Source organism: Octopus bimaculoides, chromosome 20 (assembly GCF_046866305.1).
Source record: "Octopus bimaculoides isolate indiv1 chromosome 20, ASM4686630v1, whole genome shotgun sequence".
Lineage (NCBI taxonomy): Eukaryota > Metazoa > Mollusca > Cephalopoda > Octopoda > Octopodidae > Octopus > Octopus bimaculoides.
Genome location: NC_142947.1, coordinates 24205270 through 24221244, shown reverse-complemented (window position 1 = coordinate 24221244; position 15975 = coordinate 24205270). Strand labels below are relative to the sequence as shown.

The 15975-nt window shown below is 36.2% G+C and overlaps 1 protein-coding gene across 3 annotated transcripts in view; it reads left to right on the top strand.

Moving 5' to 3' along the window:
• Positions 1-15975, top strand: part of LOC106879452 (uncharacterized) — a 71610-nt gene that overhangs the window by 23556 nt on the left and 32079 nt on the right. For 2 of the 3 annotated variants that reach the window (XM_052975245.2, XM_014929011.3), the window contains one exon: positions 9026-9226. In XM_052975245.2, coding sequence (XP_052831205.1) covers positions 9032-9226 — 195 coding nt within the window. In that variant the 5' untranslated portion in view covers positions 9026-9031. Of the gene's footprint in view, positions 1-206; positions 1122-9025; positions 9227-15975 lie in introns of those variants that run through there. The other variant, XM_052975244.2, reaches the window with a different exon arrangement.

The following is a 15975-nucleotide window of genomic DNA, read 5'->3' as shown; positions in this document are numbered from 1 at the left end:
TATGCATACATGCATATACATACAAAGGTTGAGTGAGAAGAGAGAATGGATAAAGAGAAAAATTAAATATCTACGTATATGTGTCGCCGTTTGTGATATTTCTAATATCAATTTCGTGGAAACGTCAATAAAGGGGAAAATATTCTAACAAAAATGTTGTGTATACTAACTTCGATCCGTTAGTTTGCGTTCGTATATGAATTTGTGTATAAATGGGAAGCGGTGACATTGGTATGGGGGATAGGGGTAAGCTCAATCGAATTGGTCTACCTTGCTCATTTCTGATCTAAACGTGTATGTTATGAGTTGTTTGTGTTGTTTTCGTGTTGTCAGCCATATAACACGTTGGCGATCTTTCACTCTCTTATTTTTCTTTTCTACTCTTCTTTCTCCGTGTCTGTATGTCATTATAATTCTTATCAACTACTCACAAACTGCTAATCTTCGCCGCAACCATCATCACCATTACAAATGTTTACCTATCTTTTTCTCCGGCTTACCTCTATCTCTATCTCTCTCTTTTTTTATCCCTATAATAGATGCGTGTGTCCCACTTAAAAACATAACCGTTTTCATAATGGTTGTTATTGTTATTGTCCAGCTCCATGTCGACACTAATTGAACAGAAGACATTCCAAAATGACCGTCCTGTCTTTTTTTTTTTTTTCAGGTACTGTGTGTCTAATAAACATTATTTAATGTAGTCTTAGATGTTTTTAAAACGGTAGAGTATTATTAGTTAAGAGGAACTTAACTGCTATTTTTAGCGACCACATAGGTTCCCTTGTTAGCTCGTTTTTATAATGGTAGCAAAAGAATGGTGTGGCTCTTCTCTACACCAAACTGACCCACTGGGTACTTTATATCTGCTCTTTCATTCACTGAAGGAACACACACTTTCTCTCTCTCTTTCTTTCCCTCTTACACACTCATTCGTACGTACACGCATGCATACACATGTGCGCACGCACACACACACGCACACTCACACACACACCCGACGTAGCAATGGAGGAGAGGAAGGGGGTTCACGCTAGAAAACAGTTGCTTTATTGAAACGGAATAAAATGGTTCGGCTTTCCTCTGTTCTAAGTTCTGTCGGAATCTGTTTGTAGATTTCCGTAAGTAGTTTCAAATCTTTTTCTAGCTCTTCTTCAATCTTGCTTTTTGTTATTGATGTCGTTTCTTTTTCTTTTTTAAATGTTGTATTTGTGTTATTGAGCAAGCGATTCCTTCGTTAACTTGAAAGACAACAGTTGAAAATATGTATTTTATGAATTACGAAAAAGAAAAGTAGAAATCTCTTATCGGTAAACTTTTCTCGGCAAACACGAACAATAATAATTGCTTGTAGTGACAATGGTAATTGTGGTTTTTGTAATATGTAAAATCGAAGCACAAGTACGTTGGTCACAAGCATAATAAAAATAATGATTGTAGCCATCATCGTTATTTAAATACTTGTTTCAATGTTACTAGTTTTATTTTATTTTTATGCTCTGTTCGATCCAACAGTGTTCTTTCTGTAACTGAAATAATAATTATAATAGGTTATAATAGTGTCCAAGACTAAGTTTTTTTCTTTATGTTTTGAAAGTATGTTTTTAGCCATGAAAAAAATTTGTATACAAATGTATATATATATATATGTGTGTGTGTGTGTGTGTGTATATGCATTTCGCCTTCACGATTCCTTTTAAGCATTTTATAAATTGTAATGTCAGTCTTTCAAAACATCTCCACGACATTGTTAATTAAAGTTTCAACGTAACTTTCAGTATTAAACTCAACACCTTTAATAATGTTTCCTACCTAGCTTAATGTTTGTTTAGCATATATATGTGTGTATATAATGTGTATGCGTTAGTTTACCAATAATGTTTGCACACGTTCTCGTTTTTTTTTTCTTTTTTTTTTTCATTTCATTTAAACACACGTATTTATAAATGGAAAATTTGAGAATGAAACAAAACACAATTTATAGATATTACTGAGTTCTGATCTATTATTCATGTCAAATATGTTTGTATACGGCATTGCATTTAACGAGAGCATTTTGATGTATTACATAGTATCTCAATAGATTAAACTAATTTCTCTTTATCGTGTCCGTTTATGTTATTACTTATACATGTTTTTATGGATTTATTTTGTAATTTCTTTAAGTTAAATCTTCTAAGAAAGCTATATCCACACCTGGATTTTGCTGAAGGTTTTTATCAAATATGCTTAGTGTGATGTTTTTATATTTCTAAACTTCATAACATTAAACGACCTGGTCTTAGCCTGGCAAGATGCTCCAGCTGTGACTGAGATTTTAAGTTACCGTCCACTAACTTTGTAATGGCAAAATTCGGTATGGTGATGACCACTAGCTGGTTGTGCACTCAACCCAAATTATTTTTATGTAATAAGATATATCTAGGAAGTTCCTCACTGACAGTAGCATTTTAAAAATTTTTTTATTTTTTATTAACTTTTTTAACAGAACTGAAGTTATTTGAGTCAGCAATGGAATAACACCTGGCATAGTCTATTTGACAAATGAAAATGTTTAACCTATCTACACCAGTATGTTAAAACATCTTGACCAAAAATAAAATTTTAAAAAGAAAAAAACTTGAAAACAATTAAAAAAAAAAAGGCTCCATTCACACCAACACAGAATTAGTTATTATATTGGATGGGCATGACTGTGGTTAAGAAGTTTACTTCACAACTATGTGACTTTGTGGTTCAGTCCCACTGTGGTACCTTGGGCAAGTGACATCTGCTTTAGCCCTGGGTCAACTGAAACCTTGTGAGTAAAATTTAGAAGATGGAAACTGGGGGGAAATCCACGAGAAAAAGTGTTTTTGGTTGGTATACAACCCATCACCTGGCTCATGAGTGTCTTTAGCATACTAAACTCTGTTGTTAGGTAAGGAACAAAAGATAAAAAGGCAAGCTTAATGGTTGCCAGTAACTGGAAATACAATTTATGAAATGTCAGGAAGGCATTGTGACAAAAAAAAAAATGCCAAATGTAACATTTGAATAAATATTTATTTTCATGATGAAGTTCAGGGTGTTTGGGCTAAATTTGACAGTTTGCATAAAAGGAAAAGAAAACAATATCCCATCCAAAGATAAAAAGTATTTTAAAAGAACAAAAAATATTAATTAGATTATGGCCAGGAGATAACAGTTTACTCAAAGTACCCAACCTCAGCTTTCACCACAGCCTCAAGATAGCTCCAAATCTGCCACATGTTTCCCAGGCAAGATCTTTCAAAACCTCCTTGATTTGGCTACCAACCTTAGTGATTCAAGCAGAATGGTTGGTCCTTTCTCGATAGCAGCCCACACGTAATAATCCATGGAATTGTAATCGGGGGAATTAGGAGGCCAGAAATTGGAGTTGGTGGAGTCATAGAGATTCTCTGACATCTACTTCTGATTCTTTCTGGAGGTATGGCAAGAAACTGAATCCTGCTACCATGCATATTGCCTTCCAGTAGCAACCCTCTCCAGCTAGGGTTTGACTATAGTCTACAGCAGCTGCACATTGCCATCGGAACTGAGCCTAAGGCCCTGTTCAGAGATGTGGGACGACATGTCATCCCCCTCACTGGAGACATACCCAAAGACCATCATAGTTTTGGGGAACTTGGTTTTCATGTTGTCCATGTCACATATTAGTCTTTAGTTTTCATAGAGCATTGAGTTGCAGTCACAATGTTGACATTTTGATGCTTGGCATGAATCATCATGATATGGGTAACTCTTTTCTAATATTCAAGATAGATTTTAGTCCTCCGTGTCTGCTAACTTTTTCTCAAATGCTCTCCAATGCTGTTGACTGTTCATCCATACAACAAGCTGTTCTTGAAAAAAGGTGACATAAAAATCATCAAATTTAACCTGAACATTCTGTGAATATATTTATAGGCTAGATACTGAGTCTCTGGGTAACTTTCTCCCTACAGCTTTGGTGTTCCTTAATACAGTCATGAATGTTGTTTTTGATCTTCTAACAAAGTCATAAAAATATATAAAGAAGCCATCTTTTCAGTCACTCTTTAGCATTCTATCAACTACTTCTACGTTATATGCTTATATACTTTGAATAACTGCAATCTGCTTGAATAGACATGACTGCAACTATTTAATTAAAGGGTCTCCAGATAGCCTTCAACATCAGTGGGACAAAACAAGTCACCAATAACTATGGATGTCTCCTTCAGTTGTTACAGCAAAAAAGATGGCTGCAACTTTCTAAGTACTACTTATTACATTCATATTTACCTGCAAACCAACACTGACCCAGGGGAAGATGAACTATAGGTTTTCTTCTAAAACCATGGTCAAGATGATGATGGAGAACAGTGGTGCTGTGACTGTTGATGATGGATCAGGGTATTTGGTGTATTTAACCATTGTGCTCAATTGCAAAGGCAAGATGTGAATATTATATGGTAATGATATCTCTTTAGTCTGTTAGTTTAGAGTTTTCTAATCTAGATTAATCTGGAAAAAGCACTCAAAGACTGGCAAGTGAAGTTGATGTTAACTTTGCATTTGAATATTTGCATTCCAATGAAATACAAGATAGACATGCAAGTAGGGAATTCCGGAGAGATGATGGTCTAGAGAGGAAGAACTGCCTGTAGTTGTTTGTGCTGTGCGGTTGGACACATCAGGATCAAACTGCCTGAATTCAAAACCTGTCAAATCTTAAGAGCCAACAAAGGAACCACTATGTAGTCACTCAATCTGTTACATACCGCATCCAAGTCTCCCTCAAATCACATCCTACAATCTTAAAAAAGAAAGAACACACTAGATAATGTAGTCCTTGATGCACTATCTGAGGAGGAAAATGACTTTATGCTCATGGCTAGAACATCTTTGAGCATATGTTTGTTATACTAGAACTGACCTGGTACTAAACAACTATATTATTAATGCTTATTTATTCACATTGTTTTAAATCTATCATTCATTATCTTGTAGCTTTGAGATTTTGATGATGTGATCATTTATTTTCTAGAATGACATTGTAGGGTAGGTGTGAGAGGCCAGATCTGGCCAGTTTGAATGCTAATGGGTTAACCAAACTAAAGAAAATAAAGCTGACACTAATTTTACAAATACAAAAATATAGTATTAGATTGTAAACTGTACATAAGGGTAATCACAAACCTGTCTGAGCTCACAATCTTTCTGTCACATACCTTGAAAAATGGCAAAGTATTCAAAATATGTACAAATTATTCACACATTAATTCCTTCCATGTGCAACAAAGCCAGTCTAAAGATCACATTACTATGTAAATAGTGCAAACTGCATTACAAACAGCACTTGCAGCCATCATCCATTGTGAGCCTCATCTGAGCTTTGTAGAGAGTAATTATTAAAGACAAGTATTTTTTTGGCTCTGAAGAGGGAGAGCAGTCTTTGTGATGCAATTCTGATTATGATGAAGGTGGGTGTTCACCAGGAGATCCTCAGTGACAGTGAAGCTGAGCCTTAGTAGCAACTTTGATAGTTCTAGTATGCTATTCATATTTAGTAGGGTAGAGTGTGATAATGTTTTCTTGATATGTGCAGTAATTGGGACTTTGTGCTGTTGAAGGAAACAAGGGTGACACAACTTAATTTTTTTTTTCTTTTTGCAATCCTTGTTCATGGAGTCAGAGCAGATATGGCATATATAGTTTGAATGTGGATATCACATCATGCCTTTGCAACTGAGCACAATGGCCAAATTCACCAAATACTCTCCATGTTCTCCATCATCAGTACACACTATCATGGTACAATCTGACAGGAAGTCACTAATCTGAGCAAAAGAGAGAGAGGTGGAGCTTTTAAGTGAGATGTTTTGCCAGATTTGTGTTAAGAGAAACAATAGTGTCTTCACCAATTTCTCAATAGTGAGAGCCTATGGTGAAGTGACAATGGAGACCAAGTCTTCAGTAGATGTAGCTTTACAAAAGCAGCCCTAATGGTCACTGAGAAAGGAGAGAGTCAAGGTTTTAAAGAAGGTGATTGTAAGTGGCTGTTTCTATCACTTTTAAGATGGGAGAAATGAATCTAGTAGGACACTCACAGTCAGGGTTAGAGGAGTTATCATTCTTGAGAATAACATTTTAAAAGATTAGATTGGAGAGTTTGGTTAGGAATGAGGAGACCCCCATCGGTCATGAATGATCATGGGATTGCACCTAGAAAGTTACCCTCCGAGGCACAAGTCCAGGCAAGGTTGTTTGTGGAAGGCCAGCAGTCACCCATGCATACCAGCCTCTCCTCTTTACACCACTGATGTTATCCAAGGGAAAGGCAAAGGCCAATACAGCTTGAAACCAGTGACGTCGCAACCCATTTCTGCAGCTGAGTGAACTGGAGCAACGTGAAATAAAGTGTCTTGCTCAAGAACACAACACGCAGCCCGGTCCGGGAATCAAACTCACAACCTCGCGATTGTAAGCTCGACGTTCTAACCACTGAGCCACGCGCCTTAGGAATAGTTGCTCACTTTATGATGTAATATATGGCCAGTATATCTTAACTTTACTCAGTAAAAAGGGAGGGATAGACTTAACTTGAGGAAGAAGGACTTGAATCTTACAAACTCTTGATAATTTGCATCTGAAAATAAAAGGTTAGTAAAATTCATCAGTGTAAAATAAATTCAAGTGTTGTGAGATGGGGTAAATTTTGGATGTTCATAGCAGTCCTTCAAAGAAATAAGAACCGTTGGAAGAGTCTGCAGTAACACACTCTTCTCATCTTTGAATAAAGCCATGAGTACAAACAAATGTCCTAAGTCAACATTTTCAGGACACACTGGCAACATCATCAGCACCCCAAACATGTTGGGTGCATTTTTAAAACCTCATAATGAGTGGAACCATTACTTTTTATTGAGCTGCAAAATAACATCTGTACATGGACAAGGTCTAAGATATTCCTAAAAGAAGCAAAGTATGGCTTATTTAGCCATCCTTAAAATTATAAAAGTGAAAGCAAATGCTACATTGGGTATTACAAATGGTTGCAAACAAAGATTACATTGGCTTTACCTACTAGATTTTTTATTCAGAGTAATCCTCTCCTAGACAAGTTACCTATGTAGCTGAAGAGCAGAAGTCTCTATGTCACTTTCCATGCTCTTCCAGCACACTCCTTCACTATCTTAAGTATTTCTTTATCCTTTCATATTCATGCTAGTTAGCCTTTAACCCTATACTGGAGTCATATTTTATTGGCAAGTTTTCTTTTTGTCTTGCTGGTTTTCTAGCAATCCTCTTTGCCAGGTTATCCTTGTGAGGGGACCAGTTTAAAAACAAATGACCTGACTCTGTACCAAGTCATACCGGATTGCATGCTACCAATAGCACTCACAGCTGACCTGAAATGCATCTATATACACATACACACACGGTCAGGTTTGTGTTGAGATATTTCAGTCTGTAACTCTGGTAATTGTAAAGCTAAAAGCATGACACTCATTTACAACAATTATGTGAAGTCTAGTCAAGAAAACACAAAATCATACACACCTGCATACATATATGTATATGTGAAGCATAAAATCAGGAGGTATAAGAGGTGAAGATAGATTTATTTATCCATATGATTACAGCCATTTTGTTACCTTCATGTCGTATTAATTTCAATATGCAAAATCATGTTTTGCATCAGTATCTACACTCAGCATTATACAGTACAATTGTGTATCCACAAATTTATGTAAATAAAGAAAACTAACTCATCAGGTCACATGAATATCATGTTTACAACTACAATTCAGCTCATTCAAAACATTCATATTTTCTGGATAATCAGTTAAACAAACATACTACATTGCACTACATTGTAATTGATTACTGATGTAGACTGATAACCGATTTTGTATGGGAAGCTTACTGTGGTAGCCACACAAGTCTTTGAATCCATGTTTTATACTATTCTTATGACAAGTTTCTTTCAGTTTCCCTTAACCAAATCCATTCACAAGGCTTTGGTCAACCTGGAGCTCTAGAAGACACTTGTCTCAGTACCACACAGTGAGACTGAAACCAGAACCAAGTGGTTGGGAAGCAAACTCCTTAACCACACAGCCATAAGGTTCTTATTGTGAACAGCTTTGGAGAGCCTTTTAGATAACAATACCCTTTTGATAACATTATCTCTGAATATAATAAGCAGTTTCTATTGAGTGTATGTCTATAAATTCTGAATAAAATCTGATACATAGTTACAGATAGCCTCTCTGGTACTGGTTGTACAATAAGATACATCCAGTCTACAGTTTAAAATGGTTGGTGACAGAAAGGACATCAAATCATAAAACTTATTCTGAAAAGAAAACATGATGCTCCAGAACAAAAGATTGTCAGGTTTGCTCTGTTGCTGAATGTGCTGGGTGATGAAGGGCCACTGCAAGTGTTAGAATCCATCCAACCCATGCCGGTTTGAAAAATCCAACATAATATGATGAAGATTGATATTTGATATTTATTGTATTGATTTAGAAAAGATGATAAAGTTGATTCTATTCATATATCTTTTATATGTTTCAGTCATTAGACTTTGGCTATACTGGGGCACAACCTTGAAGGGTTTTTGTTGAACTAATCGATCCTAGGACTTATTCTTTTAAAGCTTAATACTTATTCTATCAGTGTCTTTTGCCAAATCGCTAAATTACAGGGATGTAAACACACCAACACTGGTTGCCAGGCAGTGAAGGGGGAGGACACACTCATATACCTACACATGACATGCTTCTTTCAGTTTCCATCTACCAAATCCACTCACAAGGCTTTGATCAGCCTGAGGCTATAGTAGAAGGTGCCACGCAGTGGAACTGAACCTGGAACCATGTGGTTGGGAGGCAAGCTTCTTACTACATAGACAAGCTTGCACCTATATATATATATATATATATATATATATATATATATATATATATCATAAACTTTGATGTGATTAAAATAAACTGTATGTTAATCATTACACATTTTTTTGTTACAGGTAACTATGGAAGGTTTAGCCGACCGTAGGGAGGCACGGCGCCCAATGAATTCATTTTTCATCTTTTGCAAACGCCATCGGAGTATGGTTCGAAGTAAACACCCAAATTTGGACAACCGCAGCATAAGTCGCATTTTGGGTGACCTGTGGGCAAATCTAGGCAAGGAAGAGAAACAACAATATACAGCAACTGCTAAACAGGTTAGACATTGTTACTTTTTCTTTTGCATGACTTAGAAAAGAAAAGTTAGTAACTTTCACCTTTTTGAGTACCTCTAAGACAGGTGGAAAGAAAGGAGGGAGTTATCCTCAGATGAGAGGATTTACTCAAATGTTTGCATTAGTATGTGCAATTGTAGCACCTAAGGGCTACATGATGGTGTTGAACTCATTGACAGTTTAATTCTTTAGCACTCAGATTATTCTATCAAATTTAATTCTTATTTATTCACATTGTTTCTAATTAATCATATATTATCTTGTAGCTTTGAGATTTTGATGGTTTGACTATATTTTTTGAGACAAACATTGCAGGGTAGGTGTGAGAGGCTGGACCTGGCTGGTTTGAGCATAAAACAGGTAGAACATCTTGGCTGGATGTGGCTGGTTTAAATGCTGAAGGGTTAAATATGGCATTTAAAGAAGAGAAATGTCTTCTCTGAGAGGCTTCCACAGTTTCCATGTTAGCAAATTTCACTTACAAGACTATTTGATCCAAGGCCACAATAGAAGACACTTGCCCAAGGTACAACACTGGAATTGAACCTGAAACCACATAGTTACAATGTTAGCCTTCTTAACTACATTGTCATGACTTTGATTATGTCAGACTAGCAGTAATAGCACAGAAAACAAAGAGATGTCTTAGCTGTTATATGGTATCTGATTTAGTACTTCTGAGCTTGTGAGTTCAAATCCTATTGATGCCAACTCAAGCTTTATTATTATTATTTTGGTTTGGCTCAGGTTCAGTCTTATTCCTGGTAGGAATGATGTGGATAGCAGGTTTACTACTTTTAACCATACGTATCCTCAAGTTTCCAGCAGTCTTTCAAGTGCTTAGAACCCTCCTGATAATTCTTGCTGTCCCTAAAAGACAAACTTTCTAGAGAGCTATATCGGGTATTCTGTTTCAGTCTCCTTCAGCCATTTGTCTATATCTTGGCTTACTGTTTCCAACACACCAATTATTATAGACATGACCATTTCTGTTCGCATACTCCAAATTCTTCCTGTTTCAAACTTTAAGGGATTGTGTTTTTTTGTTTTTCTTCCTCTTTACAATACTGGAATCAAATGGGCAAGATGGGTCGATAAGTAAGCAACTTTGTTATTCACTATCTACAATTGTTATGTCTGGTCTATTATTTTTTAAATTTTTATCCGTTTGAATAGGAAAGTCCCACAAAATCTTACATATCTCCAACTCCAATACTCTTTCGACTCAATGATTGTATCACATGTTTCCAGCTTCAAATCCCCATTTCTGGCACAGTTTCTTGTGTATAACTTTTACAACCTGGTCATATCTCTAGTTCTTATATTCTTCCTGTGCCACCATCTCATTCCAAGTTCTACAGATTCTACATTTTTCTGATACGTTCTCTCCATATATATTGTTTGTTTTCATTGGTTGATGCTGGGTTGCTACAATTAGGCTTGCTATTTCTTTTTTTTTTAATTGCCCCTTTTCTAACCAAGCCCAGGATTTTGTTCCACATACATCTTCAGTGGCTCTCCTTAAAATGGCCATGCAGAGGTTTCTCTTTGATCTTTTTGACATGCTCTCTTTGTATTTCATTCTTGTCCTTTTCTCCTATTATGTGCTTCATAGTCTCTTTTTCATTGACTGCCTTTAGTGGGTTTTTTTTTGTGCTGCTCTGTAAATACTCTACTAGACTTTTTTTTCCATCTGTACACATTCTTCTGCTATTAAGCCTCTTCCACCCTGGTATCTCCTCAAGTACAGCTGGTTGATATCTGCTTTCAGATGGTGGGCTCCATACATCATCAATAACTTCCTAGATTTTTCTGTCAAGTTTCTTTATATCATTTTTGGTCCAGTCTATAATTCCAACTCCATATCTGATCAAGGGTACTACTCTTGAATTTATTGCTTCAGTAAGATTTTTGGAATTCAGCTTTGACTGTACTCACTACTCGTAGTTTGTTTAATTTCTTCATTTTTTTGTTTTGTCTGCTTCCAGTATTCCCTATTATTATCATCATTATTATTATTATTATTAGTTGAGTTCAAATGCCGTTGAGATAACTTTTGCCTTTCATCTTTTCGTGGTCGGTGAAATAAGTACCAGTTGAGTCAATGAAATCAGTTTTCCCCTCCCCTGAAATTGTTGGGCTTGTACCAGAATATTAAAATCATCGTTATTATGGTAAGCAGGCTGAATTGTTAGCATGCCAGACAAAATGCTTAGTGGCATGTTTTCTGGCTTTGCATTCTGAATTCAAATGCAACCAAGGTTGACTTTACCTTTCATCCTTGTGGGGTCTGTAAAATGAGTACCAGTTAAACACTGGAATCAATGTAACCGACTTGACCCCTACCTCAAAATTGGTGTCCTTGTGCCAAAATTAGTAAGAATTATTATTTTCCAGTTCTTTGTATTCTGAGTTCAAATCCCATTAGGATCAACTTTGTTTTTCATCCCTTTGGGGTACCAGTCAAATACTTAGGTTGATGTAATCAACTAATCCCCTCCCCACTCAAAATTGCTGACCTTGTGCCTAACTCAGAAAACATAATTATTGTTTATTATTTATTTAAAGCAATGAACTGGCAGAATCATTAACTCACTGGGCAAAATACTGAGCGACATTTCGTCTATCCTTATGTTCTGAGTTCAAATTCTGTCAAGGTTGACTTTACTTTTCATCCTTTCGGAGTTGATAAAATGAGTACCAGTTGAGTACTAGGGTTAATATAATCAACTTACCCCCTCCTCCAAACATGCTGGCTTTGTGTCAAAATTTGAAACCATTATTTATTTATTTATTTAATCTCTAAAATTGGTGAAATAGGAACAGGTATCACCCATGATATGGAAGCAGTGCATTCTTGAAAATCTCATTGCAATATAGTCATACTCTATTCAACTTTTGTTTGCTTCAACTTTTTTATGCCTACTTATCCATGCTGATACAGGTTGGATGGATAATTTTCTAGCAGTTCTTTATTTACTTTGTAAAGCTCAGTATCCTGAGATCAACCCCTTACTACTTCTACCCTCTTGTCTCTACCTTTACCAGTGTTTAGTCAGAGAAAAACGGTTTGCAACCATAAGTTTTGTAGGACTTAGAAATTTGTGTGGAGAGGAGTGAAGAAACAAAAACTCATGTTGCTACTTAAGAGACAACAATGCATCTATCTTCAGATTACACCTCTGCTGTAAATGCTTGCAACTGAGTGGACTCTGCTGAAGATGCCCAAGGTGTCAAATGGTAGTGTTAGACTGGGCAACAGATTGGGTTGACAAATTCAAATATTAGTGTCTGTGTTGTTTAGAGAAAGATTTACTCTGCCAAACAGTCATACTCCAAGATATACTACAAGGATCTTAAACTGATAATAATGCTTTTACATTGTCACTCAATTTGCTAAAAATGCAAATAAATCTCCCTCAAATCAAATTTTACTGGTTGGTTGGATGTAGTGGATAATTCAGACCTGGATATGAAGTGCTAGAAATGAAAACTGGGTAGCAATGAGTGGAATGATGGTGAAACAATAAAGATTCCAACACACATTGTCTTTTAGCTGTCTACCTACACATCAATGGTTTACTTGATCAAGGTTGATCTAGAGCCTCACAACAAGAACGGTGTGAGTCTTCAATTTGCAGGCTATTCAAGCTGAAATCTGTCTCTTTGGAGCAAACTTTAGCTAATTTTATTCTTTTTTTTTTTACAGTATCATCGTCATTTAATGTCTGTTTTCCATGTTAGCATAGGTTGGCTGGTTTGACAGGATCTCGTATCCAGAAGACTGTGTCAAGCTCCAGTGTCTGCTTTGGTCTGGTTTTTACAGCTGGATGCCCTTCATTTAAAAGATCTATCTATAGGGAAATAATACATTATTTTTATATTAGTGTGTGTTACTTCTGTTAAAACAACAGCTATTTCATTCCCTTAAAAAAAAAGGTGGGGTGAAGAGGGTAGATGTGTTTTGTGAGTCAAAGTTCAGGTAACCATTGGGTTAGAAAGGTCTTCTTAGTTCTGTCACAGACAGCCTTTTTCTTCTTGTACAATAAAATGGTTGATAATCAGAAGAGCATCCAAACGTAAAAGCTATGTCAAAAGAAAACAACGACGATTTTCTCTATTGTTTTAAAAATGAAACAATAGGAGACAATTTGAGACTCCTATATAGTTAAAATGGCCTAAAAGTGAATGGCGATGATTCCTTGACTTACTTTTCTTCTATAGTTACAAAATTTCATAATTTACCTTTTTTTTTTTTTAATTTAAACTGCAGAATTTCTCAGGATATTTACCAAATTCTTGACTGACTGAAAGATGATATATTGAAACCTTGTGGCTGGTAGTGTTTTTTTAAGTATGCCTCTCACTGTTGCCTCAATAAAACTGAAAACTTATAACTGCTAATTTTATGAACAACATCCAACTGAGGATATGTGTGATTATAATTCCTACAAATATCTGTATTTTCAAAATTATTGATAAATGCTAAATTAGTGACCATAACGAGGAATTCTGGTTGCAGCATTAGCTGCAACCAGAATTCCTTCTGTTATTACTTGCATTTCAAACCCAGCAATAACTAAAAAGTGGACCATATGTCAGGCTTTACCACTTGTCTTAATATGTTGGCTCTGATTGAGTATATACACTCTTACTGTGTTATGAGAAGATGCTGGTGCTGTCAACTTTTGAAGCAGACATGATTTGTTTCTGATTCTGATCCACAAAGTACTGTATTTTTCGGTATTTGAGCCCCAGGGCCGAATTTTGGGGAAAATTTTGGTTTTATCCACATATATACACACACCAGTGTTTAAAGGACCTATAGAGCTATGGATCCGCAGCTAGCTTTTTTATTGTTGACATGTATGTAGTTTCAAAATGTTTCCGAGAAAGAGTCACACAGCTGCCTTCAAGTTAGAATGTATCAACTACACAAAAGAAAATAACAGAGCCACAGCAAGACAGTACAGCATAAATGAATCCATGGTCCATTTATGGTGTAAAGAAGATTCACTACAACTGACCAAAAAGACCAAAAGAACAAATCATGGCAAGAAAGCTAGATGGCCAGTCCTAGAAAAATACACACATTAGGTGCACCTTTCTATAAGCTGCACACTAAATTTCCCAGGTAAAAAATAGAGGCTTATACACCAGAAAATACAGTAGCAGCAGAATTCAACCCTGTAATTATAGAAACATTATCATGCCTACCCCAATAAAAAAAATTCAGGCTTTCAGTAATGAAACTATCTGCCTTATGTCCTCAGCCTGGTGGGAGCAGACAAAGAACTCTGCACATGGTGAAGTTGAATTGATGTTGACTATCTGAGTGTTGTGGAGTGACAACTCAGTAAATGCCTCCTTCTAGATGAAGTAATAGAAACCCTACCAGAACCACCATAGTGTTCTACTTGCTCCTCAATGAGGAGGAGGCAGAGAACTTGTACAAGAAATTTCATGCTGCTGTCAGAGCTATACTGGCTCATAACTTGTTAGCCATATTCAATGACTTCATGAAAATCATGTCATACTGACCAAGATACAAGTGGACTACATTCTTGTGAATGAAAAGCAGTGCTATAGTCTCATCTGATCAGAGAATTGTTTGACACAAATCAGACTGAGATCTACAGCTAATAAGTTCAGAATCATTTTCATTTGTTGAAAGGGAAGAGAGTATTACTGATTACTATTGGTGATTCACAAGGCAAACGTGGAAGTGATAAAGTGTCTTCTTCTCACAGCACCCTGACATTGTGTTGGTACAAAGTAGTGTCAGTGATTACTTTTGGAGAGTTCAGCATGAGCAAGTCAGGCAAGCTTTGGGACAAGTGGGCCAAGACTTAACTGAAGTGTATGATCAATTAAAGAATGAGAAACTGGCCCAGAAAATCAGCAAAGTAAAAACAGCTAACAAAGACAAGAAACCTGGTGAAGCATATCTTACGAAAGAGGAAAGTTCAGAGCAAGACGAATCTGTAGGAAGATCAGATGGAGACATGATTCATGTACTTCAAGAACGTCTAATAATAAGCAATGAGGAGAGATATATGACCACTGTCTTTAATGGTATTCACATTAATGATGGCATATTAACGAAGGCTGAGCTGAAAAGGGTCAGGAACTCTCTATCCAAGGAAAAACTGCTATATTTGATAGGATCCCATGCTCAAGAATTGATATATGAATGACATCCTGCTAAACATCTGCAACACAGCACCAGTGAATGTTGACATTGGCTCTTTTCCAACATAGTTCATGTTCCCACATCTGGATCACATATGTGTCTCATCAAAATTCCATTATCAAATATTCCTCAGCCAGATTTAGTGCAACCTTTGAGCCCAAGTTGAGATACTACAAAAATAATTTCCTTGAAAAGTGGACAATAATCATACAGGTCCTGGTTCTTTGTAGAATAATAGAAGTAAAGAACAACAATCTACCTGGTGTTGATGTTTGTTGACTTCAAGAAAGCATTTGATTCAATTCATTGGGAGAAATTGATCAAGATCTTGAAGGCATATAAAATTGCATCTTATATCCTTTGAGCCCTTAAGGGCCACATATATCAACACTGTGAGACAGGTGATCATGTGTCAAAAATGGAAACCAAAGTTTTGTTACACTTGGATTTCTGCAAAATGGAATACCTGATGTGCAACATAGTTGATTGTGAGCTACTTAAATTTGTGAGCTACTTAAAGTGCTCTGCTCAAACAAGT